Here is a 24711-nt window from a genome sequence, read left to right as displayed (position 1 = left end):
GGAATAATAATATTCCAGCGAAGTTTTCGAAGAGTCTCATACCACGGTGGAACTCTTGAAAAAGTAGTTTCATATTCATAAAACGCTACTCGAAAAGCCTGTTGAGAGAAGAGCTTACCAATGAACAGGTTCCATGCATGGTTGCGTTTCAGTAATCTTCGACTAAGAACATATACTTGAGCAGTATTATAAGTTATACTGTTTTCTGTTGTTTTTCTCCCCTATGGGGAACCTTCTAAAATATATATCGTCGCAATATTATTTACATATTGCTGTAAAACTTTACATATATTTGATTTTTTTCTGCGTTTTAAGTTCATATTTTCTCCAAGCACATGTTTTTTTAAAGGACAGTTTTACTATTTTGGTGAGATTATTACCCATGGGGATCCTTTTCTACCTCCCATGTAACATAAACGCCAGATAATGATAATTAATCCAAAATTAAATGTTATTTTTTTTCTTTACTCGATAATTGATCATAAAATAAAATTTCATCATATCACCTTGATAATTTCTGGGCTAACAAGATTTCTTTCTTTAAAAATTTATTAAATGTTCGATTTTTGGAATTTTTTAGGCTCTTTCAATGCATTGCATTCTTTTTTTTCGTTTGGTATTAATTTCAATGATTGCATGACGAATGCGTGGGGATGATAAATTTCCAATTCACAAGAGGCTCTAATTAAATAAAAAATCATATCACACCTCACTTATCTCGTTCTTTCAAATGACGTATCGTAATGCCAACTATTTGATATGCCCTTAATTCGTACATCTGCTCGTAATGTCATGTTAGGAAAGCTTTTAAACTAATAATGAAACTAGGGAATGGATCACCAATGAGATGCGTTGGCTATCGCCCTTGTACACTGCCTGCTACCTTTTTCCTATGAAAATCATCCGCAGTAAGAGCAGACACAAGAGCGTGTGAAAGTAGAACTTTATTTGATTGCAAAATCGAATAAAAACCGTAAAAAGAGTTCCACTATTTAGTAGAGCAGCAATTGTGATTTGAACTCGAAGGCAAAGTAGACTTGGAAAAGTTATTCCCATAGAACACGTTTAAAATTAGAAAACAGATTTTTCACCGTTAAATCTTGATATTTTCTATCTTCTAACTGTGCAAGGGAAAGATCAAAATTTATATCTATAATCTACAGAGTACGACACATTTATTTTATCAATTTAGCTTAACCCTCATCGGTACTCTTAATATTTCACTGCAATGAAATTCCTGAAGTCAGAAGTTACATTTCGTGTGCCTCGTAGTAGCTTGTTCGTGTAATTGTAACAAACATATTGCAATAATCGTCTATTGTAACTAAATTCTATTTACAAAATCCTATAATATTTGTCTTAAAAAACGAAAAAACTTTTTCTCGTACCAGGGTTTTTTCTACTCTCTTTACCTGGCGTGAATCGCTACCTTCAGGGAAATGTTAAAACGATACCTATCTTATGCAAAATAACTGCTTTTCAGTCCTTCCTATAAATAAAATTAAAATTATTATGGGTCCTTATAGTTTATTTTCGACGAAATTGAAATCGGAACGGATATTCTCCATAATTGCCTTCAACATGAGCTCCCGTCTCTTGTGGAGCGAGTTGATCTGGATCGATGAAAATACGGCAGGGGCTGTAGAAGGCCACGCACCCGAAGGTGTATCCGTAGCACCGATAATTACGGCGGCCGCAGCTTTCTATTTGCTGTATAAATGCTTCATCTCCAGCCAGTCTCATATTACAGTGCAATTTAGGAGCAAAAATGATGGTCTCAGCATTTTCGAAGGGAACGTAGAGCACGGAAACGCCAACAGAAGCGACAACCGAGTCCCGCCGACCGAGATCATACCAGGATAGAGCCATTTTACCATACCCGTCTGAGCCATTTTAATTGGGTTTTTAATTGCTCAAACAGCTGTGATCATACTGCACCGTAGGTTTATTAAAAGAAAAATCTCTAGCATGTGACCTTAACGTTCATGCCCGAGGCTAATATCATCATCTATTCATACCCGTGATCGAACTCGTCATCATCGGTTTATTGGACGAGCGTGATATGCATGCAAACTGAGTTAAATTTGTCGGAGTGAGTGCTAATGAGATGCGATGTATGATTCAATTCGATATTTTGTTTTACCTTTATGGTGGAGTATATTCCTTTAGGAACGTATTAATGTTTCAAAGTAAGCTATAGTCCCTTGTGACCTTAGTAAATGGTGAACATGGCCTGTAGGTTTGTAAATATCAATGATAAAATTTGTTCTATAAGTTTTATAATTTTGCATAATTTAATTTAGGGTCCATATTTTCGTATTTAAAAACTCCCTGCCTTCCTCCAAAAAATGTACTATTTTTTAACCCGTGTATTTTATTATGTCTTCTGTAAAATATGAGCAAATTGCTAGCCCACAAAAATCAAATACAGCTTCAAAAAAAAACTAAACATAGGTTTGGGTGAACGTGTCATATAGCTGATATGGATTATACATAGGGATTTACTGTCACTTCCTAATTGTCCCAAGGTTCCACATATTAATTGATTGAGAAAAAGGCTACTTAATATATCACTTTGCAACAAAATTAATTCCCAAAATCTTTTTTGATTTGATTTGGCTCTTTAAAAAAATCAACATTGAATACTAACAGCGGAGAGATTAATTTAAATTTAACGAGTGACAATTCCCTAGAAAATCATTTTTCTTTGTTTTCTAGGATCTTCAACTTTTCTCGTAAGAACGTCGTAGACTAATTTGACAACGAAGTAAAATGTCAACCATTTGTGTCGTCTTAAAATCACAAAACACGTCAGAAGTTCGTCTCACTAAATCTCACATATTAAATGCTTAAAAACTAATAAATTCTAGGTTTACTGTATTGAGTATGATTTCGAATATTCTTCTACAATCGTGACAAATTTAGATAGATAGACAAACGTGTCAAAAATATCCGCATCATGACGAAGAAATTGCACCTAAAATTTGGGGAAGAGTTAAGTTTTAATTTAATGTAATTTGCGTTAACGTTGATGCTCGGATGGTCCATGGTAAATGATTGATCGCGTGATTGAAATGAGGCGCGCCCAGGTTTCCTAGGCACCGCAAATGTCCAATCAAAGGAGGATTATCCTATGATTTTCCCTAATTAACCTATTTCCAATAGACCGTGGAAGACCTTGATTGAAATGAACGGACAGTAATTGAGGTAAACACATTGGATCGTTGCCTAGTAATTTTAATAGCACCTTAGTACTTCGCGATAGTCCCTTCATCATAATTCAAAGTAGATAAAAGAAATAAATTGATTAAAATTAATATAATTTATCCTTGCCTCCTCAATTATGAACTCGATCGAGGAAATTGACTAAATACCAGGATAAACTTGACGGTCACTAGAAGTACAATTTTTTTTTAATCTGAGGACATTTGTATTTATATTATGTCATATATCTCTTTCCACCTTTGCTATAATCACATTTTATTCGATTATATCACTAGAATGTTGTGTTATACATAAAAATCAATGGAAGCGACGAGAAAATCCATTCTCATGCTGTATATAAAGGGAAAAGTTTTAAGTCTACAAATTCCTCATAGACATGCAACTCAGGATACTCATGCCTATGCTAATTATAAACCTTTTAGTTTTTGAAAAATTTAAATGGCATTAATACACTACTAATAAAGTCTGTACATGCTGATTAAAATTCCACTCTTCCAAAAATCCACTCAAAATTTTCGATTGAAATGCTCGCTGATCCACTGGATATCCAATGCCATTTTTAGAATTGGCAAATATTTAGGGTAATGTAATTTGCAGCAAACCTTGAGATGGATTTTATCAGGATGAATTTGTAAAATAAAATGTGCTTTCTCAGATTATTGCAGCCTGAGTTGAATGAGGTTCCAAATGCAACTCATGTATGTAACCCATTACTCATGCTCCCAACAAACAATTTCAATCAATTTCCAAGATTCATTTTTGTTTCCTTATAAATGCACTCGCATAATCAAGAAGATTCCCAGATAACTTGAAAGGCGATTACTTCGGCAAAGGTTTCCTCTTCCATCTCAGTTTTGTGTTAGTCAGGTTAAGACCATTGCATTTAGAAATTTGCGGGGACGAAATTTAAAAAAATCTTGCTAATTCAGTTTAAGTTCTTTGATGGTTCAAAATAGAACATTACTGGGATCATACGACACATTAGAGGCAGAGTACATTAACCAGAAGTATACAAAAAAAGTGCTATCAACTTGTCTGCAGCTAACTTTCTTGGGTGGATACAATTTTACGATCATTGGAAATTGTAATCTTGAGTTTCCTGTTAAAAAATGCATAATATTTTCACCATTTATATTTTTCATGGCATGCTTTTCAAGAAATTATTACAAATGAGGACAATTATGCCAAAGTATATCATTCAGCGTCTTATAGATGCTGGTCATACATAAAAGCTTAAGATGTTATAAATAAAAACCGTAAACAAACCCTACCATGCACCGCAATAAGGGATTTTTGCCATGCAAAACAATCTGTTTAGAGTGTAAGACAAAAACAACTGCAAATTCATATAATTTTATTTTTCTGCAGCTAACAGATATCACATATATTTATGCCAAGGAGTTCACTAAGTTTAAAAAAAATAGCAATATTTCATATCGGAGAAACTATTGAATGTCCGATGAAGAGTGAGCATGTTTAATTAACAATTTTATATTATAATTTCTGATCACTTTTTTGCTTATGCATGACTGATAATTTATTAATGTTACCTGAAACTGAAACCGTGAAGGATTGCAAACACTCATGTTTGCAATGCTTTCCTATGATAAAAGTGTGGTATAATAAAATCGTTAGCATCCAATGGTCGTGGAAACCAATTGTCTGAGCGCGAATGGCAAAAATTGACTTATCAAATCTCATAAATTACCAAGTGGGACTTGTGTATGAAACATTAAGTACCTATAATAGCAAAATCATCAAAAATGATATTATTTTCAATTTTAATTTCCATTATTTTCGAGGCATTGAATTTATTACAAATGTGAATCATACAAAATTATTGCTCAAATTTATTGTAGACTTACAGTGGGATTCAAAATATTTTAAATTAATTTTTCTTAATAATATGAAAAGCATATAATCGTTAGGGTGTCATGGGTGAAACCTTTCCTTAAGATGAATATCAATAAAGGATCAAGAATAATAACCTTAGATTTAATAACCTTAGATTATTGCTCATGGTTTTGGTGGAATATTAATTGTAAACTTGATTTACAAGAATTAAGAAGCATAGACAAAATGTGAATTAAATTTGAAAGGGCATATATTCTCCTTTTATTTAATTATTAAATATTCTCCTTTTATTTAATTCTGATTCAGAGGTTTGGATTTAAACAGTATTAGTGGATCCTGATTTCAAGAATGCTTAAGCGATAATACGGGTGAGCATTTATTAAATCGGCGAATAAAAGTTTTCGCGGAGATTTATTCAGTATCCAAAATATATATGACCGTCTCCATCAATCATTTAAAAATATTTTTATGATTAAAATGAATATTAGCATTACAAAAAGGGAAGATTTATAGTGTAATAGCTCTTTTGTGGACCAGGTGTGAATGAGGATAAAACTGGAATTTAAGTATGAATATTACGTAAGGAAGAAGATAGGTTTAGATGGGGGTACTTGATATTTAGTTTTAAATGTAACTAACACATTTATTTCCAATAGGACCCTCAGAGGTTCGATTAACATCCGATGATTGATTCTATGCATTAGGTTGCAATTTCATGAACAAGTTTCTGTTGAGGCAATGTGGCTCGGATTCTCATCAACTTTTACACTTTCATTCGTATCTTCCGCTCTGTAATGGTGAGGATGCCGATGCACATACTATTTTGACTGCGTACGCACGGCTGGAGCGATATGTTCCATGCCAAAAGGCCAAGTTTAAGCTACAGTAATGGTGCATTTTCCATCGGGTCTCAGATGGGTTATGTGTGGAAGGCCTTTTTAAAGACGTTCTAGGCCCTACAGATGGGAGAAGACATACATGGATACAGTCGCCAACGTACACTCTCCTATCTAAAAACACACAAAACTAATAAGCATTACCCACCCACTTGTATTGATATGTATGGCTGAGCTCGGTTGCCTGCTCTAATGATAGCAATAAAGTAAAGCCCATCAATGCACGGTTTCAACTCTCCAACTTGCTTCCGCTACTCTAGTAGAGTTCATTATTTAAGTGTGCGGAGATGCACATGCAGATGATGCAAAGGCTCATTATGAAATGCCATGGTTATGAGCGCATCCGGTTGTGAATTGTTGCTTGCGAAATGTCGGTTAGTCGGTGAAGAGCGGACTCTTGAGCCTTGGTGTAACTGCCTCGGGGAAGCTCCCGGGGGGGGGGGGAGCGGTGCCTACGAAGTTGCCGATTGCGCGCGGGAAAGGGCGGATTGGGGCGGGGGGGGGTTTCTTTGAAAAGGGATAGTCTGTGGACTAGGGAGCGTGATTTTTGGGGATTTGCTGCACCGGGCGAGTCGAAGTTCGTCCAAGGCGTTCTGCGTTCGCCGGGTGAGGGGGAGGTGGAGAGGGGGTGGAAGGACGTTCAGCGTTGGGCGGAGTGTTCTAATGTCTTATCGCCTCCTCAGCTACCATAAAAATGTTCCGTGACCCAAACTTCGCGGGCTCCCTTCCTGTAGGGTCGCTATGTTTTCATTTTGCACCTTCCGTTGAATTAGTCAAGGTGTGATTATGCCTTGGGAGTGAGCACACTGGGAGCTATTAAATCCCGATCGTTGTGTGAAAGAGAATGGGGCATTTGAAGCCCATGAAAACGGTGATATTATCGCTGCAGAGGTTAGTCAGCTATTTCAGGCTCATTCCCTTCCCAACCCGAATGCAGGAGGTGTTCCATAATGGGCAAGGGTGTTATTTTCTGGCTCTTAGCTCCTTGGGACACCTGATGACAAGCCAGGATTCCGAAGGCAGACGTAGTGGCCAAGAGAAAAAAAAACAACCAGTTTTTAAATGCCGAATCATTAAAAAAACAGGAAAGATCAAGTATGTTATCCTAATACTATTAAGCTATTATTATTATTCCTATTACTTAAACTATATAGCTATTAATAAAAACTATTAAGACGTCCTGAATGTAAGGCAATAACTTAAAGTGAAAGTAGAAATTTTCCGTCAAAAAATGACCAATGATCCGTTGAAATATTTATGAATTGTAAAGGCAAGAAGTATTTAGTGCCATACCTAAAAAAATTTAGACTTAAGGATAAAAAACATTCCTCTAATGATGAGTCTTTCTGAGCCACAGGTTGTTGTGCGAGGAGAGAAATCACTTGGGAATAAGTCACGTACATTATAGCCACTGACGAGGACGGGGCACATTTGCATTGCATTAAAATTCACCAAACAGACAGACTGAACGTTTTTTCCTTGTTTATTTTCATTCCTAGAGAGTGTTTTCTGATGAAGCCATCAGATAGTTAATTTAAAAAAGTTGGAATAAAGGGCGCATGGCCTTCGGCTGGCCATAACTGGTTGGCGGTTAACTCTTAGGAATTTAATATTATTTCAATGTTTATGCCAAATTGAAATTAAAAGCTGCAGAGCTTTCTCAATAAATTGGAAGTTTGTCGGTAAAAAATCTAATATTTCTGTGTAAATTAGGCATATTTTATGAATTACATTAGGATAAATTTATAACACTTACACAATTAGAGTAACAAATAGAAAGAATCAAGTAGAGCACTTGGTTTTTATCAGTAAAATTTCCAATTGTGCGAATGACTACTGATTTTATTTTTTGTAGGACCCTAAGGTTACATTACGCACGAAGTGCGAATGCACCTATTCCTCTGCTTATGTCCTATTCCTAACAGGGGATATAAGAGTGCCATGACCATTAGTTACCCTAATTGCCGATGAAACAGGTCCCTTTCATCCGAGTGATTCTTCCATTGATTTTCCATTTCTAACGCAACTTAAGCTAATCACATATCAATCTCTTGTTTTTGTATTTGGGTTCGTGAATAAATGGGAATGGAATGGGTGATATAGCTGAAGAAGCGATGGCGTGTGAATTCACACACCAGGGTTGCGGAGCCAGTGCTTTTCCCAGGAAGATCTGGTACCTGAAAAATCACACCGTTTGGGTGGAGCTGTGGGTGCCCAGAGAGACTTCTATGTATGTATATATTTATATATACACACATAAGTATACAGACTATACATGTGTGTATATATATGTATATAATTGTATATATATATACATATATATATATATACATACATACATATATATATATATATATATATATATATATATATATATATATATATATATATATATATATATATATATATATACATGTATGCTACGATTTTGAATTTTAGTCAATTAGTGAATAAATTTATACCATACCGTGAATTATGTTTTCGAATTTAGCCCCATTGATATAAACCACAGCAAAGGGATAAAAGCCCTTCCCATCAGTGTTTGCATATTGAGATGTAACAATTATATAGTTTGAAGTCTCTCTCTTCTTACATTTCAACAAAATAATGGAAAACTCGTTTGTTTTCGCCGGGATTCGAACCCAGAACCCACGATGTTCGGTCGAATACCTTAGCCAGTAAAGCATCTTGTCACAGTCCGAAAATTTTCTTTTTTGAAATTGCCGCATTGCATTTGCATTACAGGATGACCTCGGCAAAAGTTAATGTCATGGGATCTCCCGCATTTTCTTTGAAAAAGTGGAGCTATCTACCCCTCCCTCCAAGGATATTCCTGCAAAAACCTTTAGTCCAATTGCCGTGCGCTCTACTCCATCCTTAGATTGGTCTGTCACTCATTTTCTCCCCATAACGGGTCTTTCATTTCAATTCCATCCCAACCAATATGTGTATATTATGGAAACGGTCTGCCCTTGACAGCTATTTCAACCGTACGCGCGGTCCCCCATGGCATATTACCAATTTCATTTTTCAATGGCTCTTCATTTCTTTTTTCGTCCGTCTATTCGATGTATTCCTCTGGTCACCTTGGTTCTAAATTCGCCTTTGCCTTCGCTCCGATCTTGCGCAAACTCTCTTGACAAGGGAAATATGCAATTAAATAACGTTGGGAAAAGAAAAAAGTCCTTTGTTTGGGATATCGTGTGTCATGACTTCACTCGCCTCGAACGGTCTCATTAGCCCAAGTTCTCCGTTTCGTTTGATCGTTGCCCCGAGAATGGGGAGAATCGTACCTTGACACCACCGACGGGCGGACTTGCTGAGGACGGTGGAGGGCCTTATCACGATCTCCGTCGGCCACTTGTGTGCTCGACAGCTCATTGTTGCCCGCGAGGGCTCTGAGCGAAGGTATCCCGAAGTAGACCCTTGGCGGGGGCGGAGGTGCCGAGCGTGGTGGTGAGGCTCCGGAGCCTGGGAGGCGGTTCGAGACGAATTCTATGCGACGACGCCGACGGCCCCTGCGTAGGAAACCCTCCTATCGAGCCGAAAATATATTTTGGATCAAATATATGATATAAATATCAAAAGCGGTGGTTTTTCATGGACGACTTTCAAGACTTCGAAAGGTGGTCGTAATCAACTTCGAGATATGTTCCCCAGCATGGTAATGCAAATGTCTGTGGAAGCTGGTGCTCTGGAGGATCCAAGACGTGAATTGAGTTTACTGTTCGACTGAAAACAATCAATCACATCACGTTATTCATCAAAAAAAGATCTACCAAGAGTAAGCTTTCATTTAATACGGACAAATGGAACGTTGTAATGTGAAAAAAATAAAATCTGCAACGGTGTTTAGAACTTGATGTATTCTGGCTTATTTGACTAGATTTGCATAATATTTTCTTGATTAGTTTCCTTAAAATGTAAAAAAATAGTCATAAAATTAAGGATTAAATATGCCCTTCCCCGTCTGTAAGCCTATCCCTCTGAAATTATTCCTGTGATTAATTCTTTTTGCGAAACAACGTTCTTTAAGTGCCCGATTTTTAATTAAAACGTTTGAGATTTGGTGATGCATCGTGTGTTTTTAAGTATGAGTTAATCAAACTTTCATTTAACTTCAATCACTAGATCATCAATCGGCCATCAAAGTTGTTATTGATTCATGTTTACCACTGGCACTAACTGCTTCTTCATTAATCTTCAATGAAGCTTAAAGATATTTGATAGTCATTTACCAGGAAATACTCTTGATTAGAACAAATTAAATTAAAAGAACGTTCATTTTAGTGAAATAACGGACACAAAAATTACTCATAGATAGTTTTTGGTCGTTCCTTAATATTTTAAACTTGGGTAGATTAAGTTTTTAACGATGCGTGACGACTGGACTATTTTCTTTTCAATTTACCGGACAGAGTTTCATAGGGGTAATAAACAATGGCGTAGAAAATCTGGTTGTAAAGATATGGTCGATGCGACTTAAAAGATATGTCCAACCTGCGATAGACAATCAAATGAATAAAAGTTCTAACTTCATGTAAATAAAACATCTGAAAGTGCCTTACTTGGTGCAAATGGTTGTGCATTAAATTTATCGAGTAAACAATTAGTATTTTATTTGACCAAGTTTCGAAACCGTCAGCTTCAATTTTCTTGATTTTTTTTAGTCTTCATGTTTGAACGGTATTACGACATATCGTACATTATCATAAAATATTCACCACATCTCAACATTTACCGTTCATTATTGTAAATATACAGAAATATGGTCGTTGTGCATCTTACTTGATTTCTGTAAATTGGAATACCAAGAAGCAGACAATGGAAATATTATTTATTATCTTGACGAAAAGACAATGATGATAATGACGATTGGCCGATTTCATTTAATGATAGAAATTTTAAGGTTATTGGATAGACTTTCACTGGGGTAATAAACAATGGCGTAGGATATCTGGTCGTTCAGAATTGTTCGATGTGACTGAAACGATAGATCAACAAATGAGCAACATTTCTGTTTAGTATTATTTTGCAATAACTCCCCTAAACCTCTTTCCAAAATCAAGCTTCATTAATGTCTAAAGTAGTTTGATTAGATTCTTCCATTGTATCTTTGTTCATCCATGCAAAGTTATAGTTTTTATATGCGGGCAGAATTCACTAAATTTAAAATAGATTCATCATACAGATTTTGATACACCTTTCCCAATATTTCCACTTGCGATGGGGCATTGGTAGTAAACTATCCACGAAAAGTATCACTTTCAGCTAATAGCCATCACCTATTTACCTTTCCGTTAGCATAAAGCTCTTCCTGAGGGACCAATTTACGTGCAAGAAAACCATTCATTTAAACTGAAATTCAACGAAAACACGTTAAAATAACAAGAGCAACCGCGAGCCTGTCGTAGCGGATACGACACATAGAGGGATATTTATACCTTGTTAGCGATGATGATCTAACGAACAAAAAGGAACCTCGTTGCCCAGCCATTGGTTTGCACGAGCGTGTTACGGAGAGTACGAGACAATGCGGAAAGCGATATTGGGGCGAGTGCGGGAGCTGGAGAGAATGGCGAGTCATGGTAAATTCGTTTGCGCCGTCCACGGGTGTGCGGAGGCGGGGGAAGGAGAGGCGGAGAGGAATCTTTCCACTGTTAAATTCCCGCTAGTCTTCTTCTAAATAGAGAGAGAGGGTGCGTGTGGAGATTTTTTAGAAAAGGAAAAAAAAGTAATTGGATTTATGGACTGACTGGACCTCTGTTCCATTTTCCTGCTGACAAGGTGGATATTAACTGAAGGCGATCGATGGGCAAACTTGGGCCGACGGCGTATCCTTGTCTCCGTCCCGACTTTTTTTGTTGAACCGTAAAAGACTCGTCGCCACAGCGGCGATGGGTATTTGAATGGCAAGCAGCAAAGTGGAAAGCCGTTGCCGCTGGCCTTTTTCTTTCACGCAGACTCTTCGAGAGCGAGCACTATAATATGTAATTCAAGTAAGATTCTTCGCTCTAATACGAGCGGGCCGCATGGTTTCGGGTGCTCATCAATCGGGGTGAGACTAGGGTGAGGTTGGTTGGGAAAAGTACGGGCTCGTGATGAGCCCAAAGTTGAAAGTGTTTATGCAACCAATGACCACTGTGAGAGATTATTTTTGAGTTTTGTAAGCCGTAAGTCCATTTGGGGTTGCGAGCCATAATGTTAATTTGATAGTGTTTGTGATAATGACTGATAGTTCTTCAAAGGTATTTCCCATAGCCATAATAAAAATATAGATCCGTTGTTTCATTAGAGTGATTTTAAGGCTAAGATCGTGTTGCATCACTTGTAACCTCTTATATTAAATAACACTTCATTAAGAAGAGCAAAGCAGTTAAATGCGCACTGAGCATTGCGAATTATGATTAAAGAATACAATGATAAGAATGTTGAAATTCATTAAAAAATATATTCCAGTTCGCTGTACTCAAGAAGTGAAGTATTTAGTCGAGCCAGGCCTGTTGCGCGGGGAACGCAAAGCTACATCAAAAGTGGGTCTCTATAGAGAGACTGGTGATATGTGCGTGCAGAATTATTTTCCATGGATGTACCTCAATAAAATATATTGGCAACAAGTCTGCGAAATATGGTTAATAATATTTCAGTCTACCTGCTAACTACTTGCATGCTGGACGCTGAATGTATACATATGTATATATATGTATGTATGTATATATATATGTATAAATAAATAAATAAATAAATAAATATATATATATATATATATATATATATATATATATATAGAAGCATAACATATGTGTGTATGTATATTTCAACCAACATTTTAATTCCCAATATTTTATATAATAACAATTCACAATAGACTTTAAACATTCATGTGACGGAGTTTTACTAGCGAACGAATGTAGTCCCGCAATAAAAGCACATCGCGAGTTCCCAATCTGCATACGTATTTGCAGATTTCGTTATTCTGAATATCGTCCATATCGCATGGCCGTGTATCGACAGATTCGTCAATATTCTGGGTTCTTCATATCGTTGTCAACGATAACCATCAGCACTTGAGTTGTAGGTTCCTTCAAATTCTCCATATCAAACAAGTCGAAATAAAAGTTATATCGACGTTCTTTCGGAATACTGTCACATTGAAAATTTCGAACACATGATTACCATCTGCTTTCCGTGATGCCACCACCCAAGTGTACAATGGTCTTTTCAATCTGGTTGTCATATATCGGTGCAACGTTCCATGTTTCAATGGATTCCGGTGAACATCTAATAAGCTGAGTTTTTCATATTTTTGTTTGCCAGCCAAAGTTTGCCTCCCACGTATCATTATATTATATAAATATCCGATAAGTTTTCAAAATCACAACGACAACGCAATTTCGCTCTATAGATTTGTGTTTGAGAACAGCATGAACCGTATATATTTTGATAAAATAACGACAAAACTTGAAAAAACTAAAAAAACGTGAAACATTTTGTCTTAATAATTATGACTTTATATATTGCGTCCCTTTATGGCTGACGTGTGCCAACACTTTTGTCCGGTGAATCCAGGATGATTGACGCAAACAAAGGCCCATAATTAATGTTTCATGATACGATTGACTTCCATTAAATAATTTACTAACTAGTTAAACTGCTCGATGAAACTACTGATTAATATATTTTTGAGTAATTTCATAATTTTCATTATATGTTGGTGAATTATTTCCAAATTAATGAATTTCTCTGACTTTTTGATTCCTTCATGAGAATGAAACTTATTTTAGACCATTAATAAATGCAAAGTTAGTTATATTATGTTGGTGATGTGTAGCTTTGAAAGACACTTTTAATTTAATAATGCCTCAAAAATAACATTCAGATTAAAAAAAAATATTACTACGTTGAATGTGGCATGTGTTTCGGACGCGTTACGCTTTCCTTAGGTGTTAACTTCCAGAAAGAGCACGCGGATAAAATGAGATAATTTTAAAATATTTACGATAAAGTGTTTTATTTTTTCAATGCAAATAGAGAAATGATGCAAAAAGCAGTAAAAAAGATTCAGCTAATTCAGTTCAAAGATATAACTAATCATGGGATCCATTTTTATCTCTCATGTTTATTCTACCACCGTATGTGTTAGAAGTCAGTTTAAAATATGAATTATATCATGTCAAATTACATTATGGATGAGAAATCAGGAAGAGTGGTCAAGGAGTTTAGCTTTTGCATTTTGCTTCTAAACGCCGCGTATTCAGATTGGAATGTGATGTACACTCCTTATTTTTTTGCTGTTTAATTAAAGGGAACAAGCAAGGAAGTTATAGTTCCAAGATTTTGCTTCTATTGGAAAAATTCAGTAATGAATTTCAATTACTTATCCTGATTTTTCGTTTCGAATTATATACTCGCTCCCGTTCAAATTATATTATCATAGCCTGTATGTTTAGTCGGTTTAAGTGCCATGAGTAAGGATGTATATTTGAATCTATTGCATAATGGTATCGTAGAGATGAAGTTTCGAATAGTGCAATGATATTTCAATTTCGCTCACTATGTGACATGTATTCCTTTATTCCTTCTTCCATTTTGTTTGCTCCAATTCCAGACGCTGATAATAACATCCGACTCTATCGGAATTCAAGGTTTCCAAATTCCATAAAAATAGATAATAAAAAATGGATAATTTTTATTCGGGACATAATAATGCTGCGTAACCGTTTTAATATTTAAAAAGAAACATGACAAAAAAGAGAAACTTAAAATAAACCGGAGACGATTTTTTTGAGTCCAACACGAAGGGATACAAATTTCAAGGGAATTAGATAATGTCAAAAAGAACAAATAGTATCTTTAAGGAATTCAATATACTATTGGAAAACACAATTACCATGGTTTAATACCAGGAATATCGTATTTAAAACGCATAGAAAATCTAAGTTTGTAATACATGCATAAGCGATGGTCAGGGTGGATTTTGTCAAGCATATTCACTGGCTCCACAAAGGAAAAATTCCATATTGTTTTTTCATTTAAAGTTCAACCAATTATTCACCAACCAATCATCAAATATATCTACAGTCTTTTGAGTCATTCTCCACGGTGGGACTTGAAGTTCTTCTGCTAATTTTTATCACAGTCAAATTAATCAAAGTTCTAACTTCATGCAAATAAAACAGCTGAAGGTGCTCTAATAATTCGTGAAATATTTGTGCACTGAATTTATCAAGTAAGCAATTAGTATTTCGTTTGACTAAGTTACGAAACAGTCAGTTTCAATTTTCTTGATTTTTTTATTATTTAAGTATAAACGGTATAAAAATTATCACAAAATATTCATGACATCTCAAAATTTACCGTCCATCATTGCAAATATACAGGATTATTGTCATTGTGCACCTTACTTTATATCTGTAAATTGGAATACCAAGAAGCAGACAACGGAAATATGGTTTATTATCTTGACAAAAAGACATTCATGAACTTAAAATAATTTAGCAAGTTTTCAAATGATCTCTCCTATGTATTTAACTTTAAATAATTGATCAAATTTTACTTGAAAAACTAGACTTTTACATTGCGTGCGTAACAATTATGCTACACGAAATATTTGCGATTCAATTTCAAAAATATAAAATGAAAGTAATAAAAAGTCACACCAAGTTGTTGACACCATTATTTTGGTTCTTTCCGAACCCCTAAAATAGTCGAGGGCGGTATGTACCTAGTGTGAGCTGAGATTAAATGGTTGTCTTCCTTGTGTCAGGCTGAGTGCCTTTCAGTTTACCCTTCGGTTTGCATGCAGCTGTCTAATTTATATTAATGGAAAGGATAAGCATCTCTGTGTAAACGTTTTCCTGCATAACTTCGGTGGAAACGTTACTATATACCTCATGTATTTTAATTTTCTTTTCTTCTAAGGAATGTCTTGCTTTATTGGCAACTTGAAATCCTCGGATAGTTGGTAACAGAGAAGACCATACCACGTTTTATCACCATGAATTTAGAGATTTAAATTGCGCTTTTACATTTCATGCATTATTACCAATGAAAGTTTAATCTTATAATCCAGGTTACATGACGTAACTCAGTGAGTATTATATCCATCAGTTAAACGAACCACCTCGTTTGCTTCCCAATCTTGTAGCACTGGTTTTACTTTAAATTCTGTTTGTAGTGGAATTGTGTTTGAGCAAAGTCGGTCTCGTGTAATGACTGTAAATTGAATGCATACATTTCAATAACCAATGGCATGCATTTCCCAAAAAGTTTTTCCCTGTTTATACTACCTACAGGCTGCATATTCTAATCTTGAGCACGATTTGAGGTGCAAGATACATTGCATTCACAGCTTGGGGAGCGGATGTGGCTTTCAGGTCGTCCGTTAACGTGTTTTCCGTTGGCCGAGATTCGCAGCGCTTGTTCCGTGTTTGTATACATTCTCCGTCTCTTGTTACAAGAGTATTTACGGGAGAATTGGTGGATATATTTATTCCGACCACGCGATGTTAGTTTACTGCGACAAAACCATTAGGATGATAAGATATACTCCTTTAAACAATTTCCAGCTTACCTGGAGAATGTCATGAAGAGTAATAAATTGAAATATGAGATTATTATTTCTTGTGTATTATCATTAATAAGTCAATTAGGAAGGGAAATGTTTTAGGTTGATTGAAAAGAGAGATGATTGGAAGACGAGAACTTAATTAAACTACAACCTACCTTTCGGTGAGAAGAGGGGAAAATAAATTGGTAAAGTACGTCGTTGAGTAAAGCAAAACAATTTAAAAATATTTATTTGAAAATGATTGATCAGATAAATTGAACAGAAAATGATGTGAAATAGCATCAATGGCACATCAAAATGGAGTGTTTTATTGCGTTTCAAGATCCCAATATTCGTAATTGTTTTAAAATTTTTTGAGGAGATATGAACATTCTGCTTCTGACGAATATAAATGTAAAATTGCCTAAGTATACCACCCAATTGCAATAAAACACGGTGATGATATTTCAGATGTATCACTATGATAATTGATCCATCACTATTCTTCGTTCCGAATTATTTGTTGTAATTTGAAATGAATTTCTCCATAAAATGTCTCCACGCATAAATGTGTGCGTAGGATTTGAGTTTTGCATCAACAATGAAGAAAAAAATATTTAGTTTAAGAAAAATATATCGTCTACATTTGCCCATCATAAAGTTGAATATTTTACCATAATTAACCTTTTCATGGGAGGAATAATATTTTCTAAGTCAGTAAAAGCTGTATTTATACTTTGCTGTACATTTAGCAGACATTAAACGACTAAAAAAGAGTCTCCCTGCTGACACTAAATATCCTGGACATTCAATTTAGCATAATCATTGCTTTGTCGCAAAATAATAATCAGGTATTTAGTTCAACGTGAAATTGAATTGTTCCAATATAATATCTCCTAAACACGTTTTAAGGTCTACTGTAGAGTTAATCAGAATTTAGCCATATACTTCTGTATGTAATTCAAAAAATAATTACGGGCTTTCTTATTTTAAGCATAAAGAAACTGAATTTAATTTGTCACCTCGAGTAACTTGTTAACCCGTCGGAAACCACGGAATGATTCCATTTTAAATATGCAATAATTTAGTTTACTTGGTAATGCATGGAGATATGGCAAAAATTTATCAAATTGGCATCTCACTATTTGCTGGTGACTCTCTTGCACAGAAATAAGGGTCTGCTGCCATTGTAGGAACACCTATTTTCAGTACGATGCGCTGAAGTAAATAAAGAGACCGTCACACGATACTGCATGGTAGCAACGTACAGGAGAAATAAATTGTCCTTTTTGTTGCTATGCCTCATCATACTCAGTGTTCTACTGCTATTCCATGACTTTTGCATTATATAATGCTTAAAGATTCGATTAATTTACATGGAGAACTTCAAAACTAATACAAAACTGTTGCAGTTAGGGATCTTTCTCTACCCTTTAGAAACTGAATATAAACTCTTATTAGCTCCTCCTTGCCTATTGCTGAATCAGATAGCCCTGGAAAATGTCAGTAATGCGCCTCGGTTTTGATATTATAACAACTTAAAAAGCCCTGGTGCTAGAATTTTGGTTATTTTATCTAATCATCCGGCCTTGTTATTCCAAGCTTTCCAGGTATTAATTACGCCTTTAGCAATATGCACAAAAATTCTCTGCCCTTCAGGAGAGGTAAATCATAAAACGTTAGCGGCGTAACATTTTCGTACAATGATCAATGTTGAAACGAGAATAGATAAAGTTACATAGAAGCGTTAAAGCTGCAATAATGATTAACCATAATGTTAAAGACGCAAATAAAAGCTGTATGAGATCAAGATATAAACAAATAAATACTTCGGCAGTTGCCAGTTTACTCCTTCCCCGAGATTAGTTGTATTTATCATTTCTTAGCAACGCTACGCATTTCATGGTCATTAGTTGGGAACGGCAAATCCGGTTATTTCTCATGTATACACGACCGCGCATAAATTGAGCACGAGCCATTGCAACAGTTCCAACTGTTTCTGTGAATTATTCTGTCATTCATTGAACACGTACACTTAATATTTCGATTTTATATTCCTTGCTCTGGCTGTTTTCAAATATGTAAAAACCACTTCCTCAGTAAAAACTTTATCCAGGTGTTACTCAAACTCCATATAAATCCACAATTTAAGGATTCTCGTTCAATGAATAAGTTGAATGCTCATAATTCATGACTCTAATATTTCATGATAATTATTCACTTGTTTCCGTCATTTTATCACCGGTCACTTTCTTTTATCTACGGAACAATATGTATGCATTTTGACAAATTTAAAACGCTTAACACGGAGACACAATCATAAAATGTTTTTAATTTTAATTCTACGTACTCAGTATTTATTTTATTATTGTTGTTACATTTCTTCGCAAAAACCTCAATTATTTCTGAAACTTTTAACTATAGTCTAATAATACAGTTGTCTCACGTTCAGTTACTAGTATAATTAATACGCAAAATTAGGCAAGACTTGAATGTACCTATAGTTTATTTCATTTACTTTCTTACAACTAATCTGACAAGGTTATCATTTTGGAATTTCTTTTCATTGTATTTATTTTATTCATTTTGCTGGTTGTAGTTAGAAGTTTCATACTTTCATCAGATGATGATATACCACCTTCATCTTTATCCACATAATATTCTTGAGCCACCGCAAGGAAAGGTTGATGTGGTTATTGAAATGCCAGCCTTGTAACTGCTCAGAAAGAAATCTCTTATGGAGGATAATGGTTTTAGTTGTCAGTGTTTACAGCAATTCTATTGTGGTTGTGATGTGTTTGCTGAAAAACAACTCGTCCATTCTCTCTGTTTGATATTCAGTGCCTCCAATTATACTATTGCATCAAAAATAGCTATCGTAGTCGAAATTCACAATGATACCTCGATATTCCGTGTAGAATCGTCCCGTAATACATTTGTTATGGTACTAATCAAGCATTGAATAGACGAGTGCCTAGTGGCTCAGCTTCCAGTATTTTGAATATCTTTAAGAAACTTCATGTAGTGTTGTAGCAGTTTTCACGTTGTGAACAGCTTTGTTCCGTATTTGGGGAATTATAAAATCAATGCACTCTAGGATGACTGCCAAATACAACTAACATATTCGTTTGTAACATATTCGTTTGTAACATATTCCATTGTAACTTAAAAGAAAAACATCTAACTATGTCTCTATGTTTAATTCATTTTGTCATATTTCTACTCTTTTTCTATGTTAATTCTTCAATAATTATAAACACAGCTATCAACGCTAAGGTCATTTTAGATGATAGTAGAGTTCACCCAGTGCTAAGCTTGATGGCGGGTGAAATTCACTTATTAGTGTAGTGGGGTCAGTTCCTTTCCCTGTGCCGGTTATGGTTTCCCAGGAAGACCTGGTACCCGAAAGATCAACGCTTGGGTGGAACTGAGGATACTTAGAGAGGCCTTTGAAGGAATCGAACCCAGGCCATCCGGTCAGTAGTCCAACGCTCTACCCTTGGACTTCCACGGCCCACGATTGATATGTATATTTTATAATTTTTTAAAACATAAAACCTAAGATTATATAAACGTTATTGTTATGAACTGTTGTGCTTGAAACATTTAAAAGAATCTTTGCTATTATACGGATGGTCATATTTGAAGGCTATTAGTCCATGCGTTTCAAAATCAAGAGAGTTGTTTCAAGAAAATCTTAATTTTTCCGGCTGACTGAATCTATTCGATATTTTCTTCTTGATATGGTGTTCCACTGTCATTGTTCCATATGCCCCATTATATGGCAGTGTCATATGCTTTATATTCTTTTATAGACCTGCGTTTATGCCAAATATGGCCGAAGTAATCACTAGCCAACCTGGTACGAGTCGTAACTCTAACTAATCCTGCTATTAGTATGAACATCGCGCTTGCTCTTGGATCGCTATCTAAGAAAAAGGACGAAATATGAATGCTTCCGGTATGGGACGTAAATAATTAACTTACCTGGTATATTTATCTATATTAATTATTTGGCTTGCTTTGTTTAACGATCTAAACATTATTGTTAGGTTAGGTCAAAGAAAATTAATATTTTTACAAGTCTTTTTCAAATTAAAATGCCGTCGACTCAGTAAATTTGCGACATTTTTGCGACTCATGTTGTGACATAAAAATTGTAATAGATTCCTAAGACTTATTTAATCCTGTGTAATGAGTAAGTGAAAAGTTGATATTTTGCTATTTCATTTACGTTATCATTTGCTTCGTTTTCGGGATATTCATCGTATTAAGTTGTTAGTGACGAACAGGAAGGCTTCAGGAACCTATTGATAAGGGAAATTTGTAGATAAAGTATCTCGTTTGATAAGGCTTTATGACGTGCAACAGAGGCGGTATTACTTGGGTATCATTTATTTGAAGACCCATTACGGGCCAGAACGGCGGTAACTACTCGAAAATATTTGCATGTTTCCAGGTTAACTATAATTATAATAATCTGCTGAATTATTTCACTAGATTTAAATTCACTTTTAATCGTAATCACTAAAAACTTGACTCTATTTTACGTAAAATTGCACTCAATCACGATGTTGATAGTGATCATTTAATTGTTTATATATATTATATACGTTGTGATAAGGAGCGAATAATGATGAAACAATTCCTAGTGTTTCAATATGGTTAGAACTTAAATTAAATTTCCGCGCTTCCATGAAAAGCTAGGAAACTACTTGATTAATCTTCTAATATCAAATGTAGTTAGCATATAAGTAAGTGTTAAAATGCCGAAAAGAAATACATATACACAACGTATATATGAATATATATACGCATATATGAGTGGTTTTGCACTTACTTATATGCCACTAGCATGTTTGAGTCCATTTGCCAACATTTGAATAAAAGACACTAGCGTAGGAGGAAGATGGGTGGAAATAATAGGTAGAGCAACCGAAGGAGCCTGCGAAAATGTGTGAGAATGGCGTCCAAATCTATTCCGTCACAGATAGCATCTGAAATAAGAAAATTCAAAGGAAAATGAAGAAAATATCGAATTCCAAAGAGTAAAACCGGAAAAACATTTTTTTTAAATTTGCGGAACCAAGTCATAAAAGAATGCAAGATTGCTAAGGAAGAAAGGATATAAACCTGTTGTGGGGAAAACAATTGCAATATACGGAAGTGGAGCAACGAAACTGCTCATAAATATAGAAGTAAGGAGGCGTTCATGAAGAACAGGTAGCTGCATTGTTAAGGTTGCAATCAAGGAAGCAGTTCGTCAAAACTTTCGTATGGAGCATGGAAATCGGTGGCTCTGTGACACAAAAAATTGGACAAGAGGACTATGAAGAATAGAGCCTTTGAAATATGTTACTGGAGGAGAATGTTAAATATGAAATAAATATTCTATATATTAAATATTCAACAATCAGCATGCCTATATAAGATTAAAAATATAGGGTAAACATTTAATGTCTTCCCAGGAAGGAAGTGGTGGACAGCCTGAGTGTGCAGTGCGTTGTTTATTTAGGGTGTGGGGTATAATTAATGGAAGGCAGGAACATTTCCTTTATCAAAAAAGAGTTTCCAAGCATCCACGTGTAAGTAGCTCCGAATGTTTCAGGATACCTGTAGTGATAAATATTGTTGCCACTTCAATATCCTTTGATTGCAAGTTACTTATGGAATCTCGGATGCTATCCCTTTCCCACGGAAGGTGGGGCCTAAGTAACTCTCGTAGAGGTTGGCATATTCTTGTGAAATTAAAATACAAGTAGAAATGAATAAGGAAGTAATGGGGGAAGGATTTTCTAATCACTTAAGCTAGTAAATATTAATTAGAAGGAGTGTGAAAGTAAGAGGAGGTGTCAGGCTGTCTGAAAAATAGTGTTGTCAGTAAAACAAAGAGTTCATTTTGTGTGTGCACAGTGTATATATTGCTTCATATTCAGCTAGTGACCCATTAAATCGCACTTCAATGTTTCACTTCAAACCTTTAAGCGTATTCTTACGGTTGAAATATAGCGATAAGCTTAAGTTACAACCACCCAGGTAAACGCCAGTATTTAAAATCCAAGTGAAATATGTCATCGGCGGGAAAACCCTAAAGCGAGAGATTTGAACCCAAGTGTTTACATATGACTAGAGTAGGAATGTCCATAAAACTCCAACACGGAGCGCATTGCCTATTTGCGTGTCTGTGTGAACCTCCACTCCGCACGCTCATGAAGCAACTTGCATAATATATAGATTGGCACACACTCAGTCACAGTTTGATGTTGATACCTAATAGGATTGTGACATCTCGTCCGGAGGCATGTGAAATAACTGCGATGGATAAATAAGTCTTTCAATTTTGTCTCTCATCTTCGGCATTCGTGCGTCCGGCTGATGTAATTTGCATCCTCGTTCATGAAAGAGTGATTCTGCCTTTACCATGTTGATCAAATACTTCTTGTTTTCGATCTTTTGGGATGGGGATGATATAACACGTGAAAATGACACGATCAATACATGTATGGAAAAGGTTCATGCTAAGAGAGTTAGTTGGTTCTCGCTCCATTCATCCCAATATAAGACTGGTACAAAAAATAAGATTGGGACTGATAAAGCACTCGCTGTCGAGCCTTATCGAATTGACGCGAGTACGTTATGCGCTATCTGCCATGCAACCCACTTTGGTCGCCCGTGCGGAAGAGGCGAGCTGACACTTAGTATCAGGAGACGGCGCGACGGGGTCAAAATTAATAGGAGGCGCAAAGGTCTCCCCTGAACCTCAGCCACAGCGCGTAGTGGCCGAACATCTCGAGGCAGAGACGGCGTGGACTTGGTGGCTGCGAGATTACTACAGTGTGACTAGGAAATAAGCGCGGACCAATCGATTGGTGGCTGAGCGAGGTGGGGTCCGGAGCGGGGGTGGGCCAACTTAGGTCTCTTCTCACCCATCGCCCCGGGCACCCGCGTGGACAGTGAGGCCCACACGACAAACTTGGCAGTCGGATAACCTGTCCACCCTGTGTCTCTCTCTCCTCCTCTCTGACCCGGCGGATTCGTGGAAGACGGCCGTGGAAGACGGCTTAGGCGGCTCTCCCTCTCTCTCAGTTTGTTTACTCTCTGCCAAGGGGATCTCAATTTGGCGGGCGTCGGAGGGTTTGGGGGAGGGGCGACATAAACGGGGCTGATGCCCCCACACGGTTTCCGCTTCGGAGAGTTTCTTGGCGGCGGAGCACACGCCGGTGCGAGTTCAGTTTTGCATCTCGGGGAGAATAAATACCGCTCGTGACTATTCATTCCCTGAACCATTTCCCAAACGGTATATTTCCATACGACATTCATTTGGCTAGAATCTAAAGGTGTGCCGAAGAATGGTTTTGTGCTCGAGAGCACATTTCGTTTTCCCGTCACCTGTTTTCTCACGCCTAACAGAAGGGAACGTAGGGAAGGGGGGTTTCGCGACCCGCCCATCGCATGGGACCAGCCGTCAGGAGACTGAAGATGCTCCAAGATGGGCGTATTCGATTGACCGGGGCACCCAAGTCGGGAGACAGAAATATTTGCGACTCGGCTCCTGGTGTCGTGGGAAGGAGGGCGGGAGGCCCGCGCGCGCGACCACGTGTGTCTGTCTCCACACTCACCGCTTGAGATCTTCCTCTCCATGGGCAGGCTGGTGCCGCTGTGGAAGGACACGCTCTTGGCCTTCTTCTCTGGCTTGGGAGGCGCGCACTCAGCCGCCGCCTCCCCGCCGGCAGAATCCTCGCTCAGCCTCCGCCCTTCTGCCGCCGTCGGCGAACCCCCGCCCTCGGCCATGGCCCGATAACCGCCAGTCGCTCACCAGGTGAAAGGGAGGAGGGACGTTGCCCCTATTGGCATCCGACGGCGGCCCGCCCGGCTTTAAGCTTCTCTCCCGCGAAGGTCCCCGCTATCTCGCTCTCTCTCTCCGTCCCTGTCCGTCGCCTCCCCGCCCACCAAACAGTCGCCCCGCGCCACGCCCGCCCTCCCGGAAAGCGCTGTGGGTTTCTGGCGGCGGAGGGAAGCGGCCGCGGTCGGGTCGCCCGCCCTGGGGTTGCGTGCGCTCGCGAGTGCCGAGCGACCGAGCAAGAGAGAGAGAGAGAGGGCGGCCGGGAGAGAAAGTGAGAGGTGATGGGTGAGAGCAGCGCAAGATGGAGCGCGGCCGCAGGAGGGACGCCGTGTGCCACGCGCTGC

The 24711-nt window shown here is 37.1% G+C and overlaps 1 protein-coding gene across 4 annotated transcripts in view; it reads right to left on the bottom strand.

Annotated features, from left to right (window-relative positions):
* LOC139686104 (inactive phospholipase C-like protein 2) overlaps positions 1-24463 on the bottom strand; it is a 223946-nt gene extending 199483 nt beyond the window's left edge. For all 4 annotated transcript variants that reach the window (XR_011700295.1, XM_071583275.1, XM_071583273.1 and 1 more), the window contains exon 1: positions 24144-24463. Coding sequence is in view for 3 of the 4 variants with exons in the window: in XM_071583275.1 (XP_071439376.1) it covers positions 24144-24315 (172 nt within the window). In the remaining variant the exon portion in view is untranslated. The remainder of the gene's footprint in view (positions 1-24143) is intronic.
* Between the last annotated feature and the right edge of the window lie 248 nt (positions 24464-24711).

Source organism: Hetaerina americana, unplaced genomic scaffold (assembly GCF_022747635.1).
Source record: "Hetaerina americana unplaced genomic scaffold, ioHetAmer1.1.p SCAF_13, whole genome shotgun sequence".
Lineage (NCBI taxonomy): Eukaryota > Metazoa > Arthropoda > Insecta > Odonata > Calopterygidae > Hetaerina > Hetaerina americana.
Note: the sequence above shows the minus strand (reverse complement) of the source record. Positions and strands in the feature narration are given on the sequence as shown.